The sequence below is a fragment of the Physeter macrocephalus genome, chromosome 13 (genome assembly GCF_002837175.3).
Source record: "Physeter macrocephalus isolate SW-GA chromosome 13, ASM283717v5, whole genome shotgun sequence".
NCBI lineage: Eukaryota > Metazoa > Chordata > Mammalia > Artiodactyla > Physeteridae > Physeter > Physeter macrocephalus.
This window is the reverse complement of record NC_041226.1, coordinates 6,851,447-6,857,446: the sequence shown is the minus strand read 5'-3', so window position 1 is coordinate 6,857,446 and position 6,000 is coordinate 6,851,447. Positions and strand designations below refer to the sequence as shown.

At 38.1% G+C, this 6,000-nt stretch overlaps 1 protein-coding gene across 9 annotated transcripts in view; it reads right to left on the bottom strand.

Moving 5' to 3' along the window:
• MTUS2 (microtubule associated scaffold protein 2) overlaps nucleotides 1-6,000 on the bottom strand; it is a 543,384-nt gene that overhangs the window by 95,352 nt on the left and 442,032 nt on the right. The window contains exons 10-11 of one of the 9 annotated variants that reach the window (XM_028497252.2): nucleotides 5,701-5,843; nucleotides 5,101-5,190 (exon numbers count right to left, since the gene is read on the bottom strand). The exons of the other annotated variants lie outside the window; for them this stretch is intronic. Coding sequence (XP_028353053.1) covers nucleotides 5,145-5,190; nucleotides 5,701-5,843 — 189 coding nt within the window. The 3' untranslated portion in view covers nucleotides 5,101-5,144. Of the gene's footprint in view, nucleotides 1-5,100; nucleotides 5,191-5,700; nucleotides 5,844-6,000 lie in introns of those variants that run through there. 9 annotated transcript variants of the gene reach the window in all.

Sequence of the window (6,000 nt, the reverse complement as noted above, 5' to 3'; positions counted from 1 at the left end):
ATATAGTTGCTTGTAGTAATCTCTCATGATCCTTTGTATTTCTGCAGTGTTAATTGTTACTTCTCCTTTTTCATTTCTATTTCTGTTGATCTGAGTCTTCTCCCTTTTTTTCTTGATGAGTCTCGCTAATGGTTTATCAATAGATACTTGATATGATTTTAATGTTCTTAAATTTATCAAGGCTTGATTTGTGATCCAAGATATGGTCTACCCTGGAGAATGTTCCATGTGCACTTGAGAAGAAAGTGTATTCTGTTGTTTGCATTTAGATTTATTAATCTTTGCTATTGTTTCCTTCATTTCTTTTTCAGTTATTTCTGATCTGATCTTTAGGTATTGCTTAGCCTCCACATGTTTGGTTTTTTTTCCAGTTTTTTTTCCTGTAACTGGTATCTAGTCTCATAGTGTTGTGGTTGGAAAAGATACTTGATATGATTTTAATGTTCTTAAATTTATCAAGGCTTGATTTGTGATCCAAGATATGGTCTACCCTGGAGAATGTTCCATGTGCACTTGAGAAGAAAGTGTATTCTGTTGTTTTTGGATGGAATGTCCTATAAATATCAATTAAGTCCATCTTGTTTAATGTGTCATTTAAAGCTTGTGTTTCCTCATTTATTTTCATGTTGGATGATCCATCCATTGGTGAAAGTGGGGTGTTAAAGTCCACTTCAATGACTGTGTTACTGTCAATTTCCCCTTTTATGGCTGTTAGTATTTGCCTTATGTATTGAGGTAGTCCTATGTTGGATGCATAAATATTTACCATTGTTATATCTTCTTCTTGGATTGATCCCTTGATCATTATGTAGTGTCCTTTGTCTCTTGTAGTAGTCTTTATTTTAAAGTCTCTTTTGTCTGACATGAGAATTGCTACTCCAGCTTTCTTTTGATTTCCATTTGCATGGAATATCTTTTTCCAATCCCTCACTTTCAGTCTGTATGTGTCCCAGGTCTGAAGTTGGTCTCTTGTAGACAGCGTATTTATGGGTCTTGTTTTTTTTTTATCAGTTCAGCCAGTCTATATCTTTTGTTTGGAGCCTTTAATCCATTTACATTTAAGGTAATTATCAATATGTATGTTCCTATTACCATTTTCTTAATTGTTTTGGGTTATTGTAGGTCTTTTGCTTCTCTTGTGTTTCCTGCCTAGAGAAGTTAAGGTTTTAATTTCTTCATTGAACCTGAATGAGATCTTTGCTGGGTAGAGTAATCTTGCTTGTAGGTTTTTCCCTTTCATCAGTTTAAATATGTCCTGCCACTCCCTTCTGGCTTGCAGAGTTTGTACTGAAAGATCAGCTGTTAATCTTATGGGGATTCCCTTGTATGTTACCTGTTGCTTTTCCCTTGCTACTTTTGATATTTTTTCTTTGTATTTAATTTTTGATAGTTTGATTAATATGTGTCTCGGCGTGTTTCTGTTTGGGTTTATCCTGTATGGGACTCTCTGCACTTCCTGGACTTGATTGACTATTTCCTTTCCCATGTTAGGGAAATTTTCGACGATAATCTCTTCAAATATTTTCTCAGACCCTTTCTTTTTTCTCTTCTTCTTCTGGGACCCCTATAATTTGAATGTTAGTGCGTTTAATGTTGTCCCAGAGGTCTCTTCTTCTGCCTCAGTTATTCTGCTATTGATTCCTTCCAGAGTATTTTTAATTTCAGTTTTTGTGTTGTTCATCACTGTTTGTTTGCTCTTTTAGTTCTTCTAGATCCTTGTTAAATGTTTCTTGTATTTTCTCCATTCTGTTTCTGAGATTTTGGATCTTCTTTACTATCATTACTCTGAATTCTTTTTCAGGTAGGTTGCCTATTTCGTCTTCATTTATTTGGTCTGCTAGTTTTTACCTTGCTCCCTCGTCTGTAACATATTTTTTTGTTCGTTTGTTTGTTTTTGATGGGTGGGGCTGTATTCTTGTCTTACCGGTTGTTTGGCCTGAGGCATCCAGCACTGGCGTTTGCAGGCAGTTGGATAGAGCCAGGTCTTAGTCCTGAGATGAGGACCTCTGGGAGGCCTCACTCTGATTAATCTTCCCTGGGGTCTGAGGTTCTCTGTTAGTCCAGCGGTTTGGACTCGGAGCTCCCACCACAGGAGCTCAGGCCCAACCTCCAGCCAGGGAACCAAGATCCCGCAAAACGGTCACTGGGGGTTCCTCCCGTCCCCTTAGGTGTCCGTGGTCCCCCACTGGTGCCTGGTAGGGGCCCTAGCTGTGCGGAGACACGAATTCCATGTTTAAAAATGTCCTTATTTTCTCCACATTTGGAAGTAAGTTTTATTAACATGGACCGCCAGTTATTTCTTCCCAGAACTTTATTCCACTGTTTTCTCTCCATTCTTGTTGCTATGGAGTTACTCCCCAGTTTGTGTTGCTCCTTTTGTAGTTACTCTTTTTTTTTTTTTGGTCCCTATGATTGCTATAAAAATCTTCTGTTTTTTGTGTTCTGTAATTATACCACACAGTATGTGGGTGTGAATTTCTTTTTATTTATTTTGATTCATTGTTCTTTTTAAGTCTGAGGGTTCGTGTCATTTATTAATTCTGAAAAAAGTCTTGGTCATGATAGTTTTTAATGATGATTCTCCTAATTCTCTCTCTTCTTTCTTTCTGGAAGTCTCATTACATATGTCAGCCTATTTCATTCTTACCCCCACCGCCCCATGTCTCTTAACCTTTGCTATTTTCCATTTCTTTGTCTTCATCTTCCTGGGCCACACTCTGTAATTTCTTCAAATATTCAATTTCATGAATTATCTCTTCTGTAGCTGAACCATAAAGTTTTAAATTTCAATTAATTATTTTTCAAGTTCGAGAATTTCTACTTGATTCTTTGGTGATTTTTTTACAGTCTGTGAGTCATACTTTGGATTGACTCTCTTCTAAAACCACATATTGCTTGTAGACCTTTTGACAATGGCCATTCTGACTGGTATGAGGAGATATCGCATTGTAGTTTTGATTTGCATTTCTCTAATAATTAGCAAAGTTGAGCATCCTTTCATGTGCCTCTTGGCCATCTGTATGTCTTCTTTGGAAAAATATCTATTTAGGTCTTCTGCTCATTTTCTGATTGGGTTGTTTGTTTTTTTGATATTGTGCCACATGAGCTATTTGTAAATTTTGGAGATTAATCCCTTGTTGTCTCATTGTTTGCAAATACTTTCTCCCATTCTGTGGGTTATCTTTTTATTTTGTTTACAGTTTCCTTTGCTGTGCAAAAGCCTTTGAGTTTGATTAGGTCCCATTTGTTTATTTTTGTTTTTATTTCCATTATTCTAGGAGGTGGATCCAAAAAGATACTGCTGTGATTTATGTCAAAGAGTGTTCTGCCTATGTTTTCCTCTAAGAGTTTCATAGTGTCTGGCCTTACATTTAGGTCTTTGATCTATTTTGAGTTGATTTTTGTGTATGGTGCTAAAGAATGTTCTAATTTCACTGTGTTACATGTAGCTGTCCAGTTTTCCCAGCACCAGAATGGCCATCATCAAAAAGTCTACAAACAACAAATGCTGGAGAGGGTATGGAGAAAAGAGAACCCTCCTACACTGTTGGTGGGAATGTAAGTTGGTACAGCCACTATGGAGAACAGTATGGAGGTTCCTTAAGAAATTAAAAACAGAGTTAACATATGATCCAGCCATCCCATTCCTGGGTATATACTGGAGAAAAACATGGTTTGAAAGGATACACGCACCCCAATGTTCATTGCAGCGCTGTTTACAATAGCCAAGACCTGGAAGCAACCTAAATGTCCATCAACAGATGAATGAATAAAGAAGATGTGGTACATATATACAATGGAATATTACTCAGCCATTAAAAAGAATGAAATAATGCCATTTGAAGCAACATGGATAGACCTGGAGATTATCACACTCAATGAAGTAAGTCAGACAGAAAACGACAAATATCATATGATATCGCTTATATGTGAAATCTTAAAAAAAAATGATACAAATGAACTTATTTACAAAACAGAAACAGACTCACAGACTTAGAGAATGAACTTACGGTTACCAGTGGGGAAGGGTGGGAGGGGATAGATTGGGAGTTTGGGATTGACATGTACACACTGCTATATTTAAAACAGATAACCAACAAGGACCTACTGTATAGCATAGAGAACTCTGCTCTATACTCTGTAATAACCTAAATGGGAAAAGAATTTGAAAAAGAACAGATACGTGTATATCTATAACTAAATCAATCTGCCGTGCACCTGAAACTAACACAATATTGTTAATCAACTATACTCCAACACAAAATAAAAATTTAAAAATCCCACATATTACGCACACTTTTTTTTAAGCAGACTTTTTTTTTTAATTGGAGTAAAGTTGCTTTACGATGTTGTGTAGTTTCTGCTGTACAATGAAGTGAATCAGCTATATGTACACCTATATCCCCTCCTTCTTGGACTTCCCTCTATGTATACTTTTTTTTGAACACTGTTTATGATAATTTTAATAATGAAATCTTCTGTATGTGGTTCTGTTGTTTGTTGTTTTCTGCTGGCTCTAACATGGGACTTTTTGTGTGCATGTTTTGTGATTTTTAAAAAAATTGTGTGTTCCTCTTTTTGGAACTCTGTCTGCAAGAATCCTTTGAGGCCTGGGTTGAGAATGCATTCCTCTCAGGAGATTTTTCTTTTATTCAGACCCAAGGTCATTTCAAATTTAAATTCTTGGTTTGCAGTTTTTCAGATTAGGCAAAGGGTATAATGAGAGACACATGGGCTGGCCAGTGTACAAATTATCAAGGGAAACTTTTTTTTTTTTTTGCGGTACACGGGCCTCTCACTGCTGTGGCCTCTCCCGTTGCAGAGCACAGGCTCCGGACGCGCAGGCTCAGCAACTATGGCTCACGGGCCTAGTCGCTCCACGGCATGTGGGATCCTCCCAGACCGGGGCACGAACCCGTATCCCCTGCATCGGCAGGCGGACTCTCAACCACTGAGCCACCAGGGAAGCCCCTCAAGGGAAGCTTTTAATTTCTCTTTGCACCAGCATGATCTTTAAGTTTCCTTTGAAAATATAAAACATCAAACTCACAGAGAAGTACAGTAATAGAACAGATACCTGCATATATATGATAACACAATCAAACAGGTGGGTTTTGTTCCATTTGTTCACTCTTTTTTTCTTTCTAATTCCTAATTGATTCACAATTCTCTTTCTTTCTTGGAAAAAATCTGTATTAACAAAATATAACAATTACATTCAAAGAGATTAAAAACATGAGCAAATATTTTACTCTAATACATATTAAACAAAACTAGTTTAATTTATAAAGAGGAGTAGGGGTTTGAATCAGGGCTTGAGGAAATGGTAAGCATTTGGAAAAGCTGTTGAGAGAAACTGCAGATGACAAAAATAAATAAAAGGGTTGATAAACAACAGCCCTGACAGCTCAACCGTGAATGGAGGCACAGATCAGCCATGGCTCATAACTGGGAGTATCCACATTGCAGTGTCCTCGTAGGACCGGAGTTCTGCTTGGTGGATCTGGCAGAAGGACAACAGTTAGGGAACCTGCAGGTACAGCAGCTTACAGAAGTGCTGCTTAGATTTATTGTGCATACAGATCACCTGGGTATCTGGTTAAAATGCAGATTCTGATTCAGTGGGTCTGGGACGGGGCCGGAGACTAAACATTTCTAAAGTTCCCAGGTGTTGTTAATGCTGCTGGTCTAGGGACTCACCTTTCAGCCAAGGGGTCCTGGGTCATGGAAGGAATGGAGATAAGAAGGGTGCTGACACAGTGGAAGAAACGAGATGGCCCTAGCAGTTGGAGGGAGGTCTTTGTGTGTTGAAGAAGAGGGTTAGCAGGAGTCAGAGATGAGAGCTGGGCAGAGAAAGCAGACTGGTCAGAACGAGATATGACAATTTAGGGTATAAAGTGGATCTGGCTGAAGGCAGAATTCAGGACCTATTCGTGGAGCAGGTAGCTGAAGTGGAATTGTAAAGGTATCGGGAGTTAAGAAGGTCCAAGATTTGGAGGT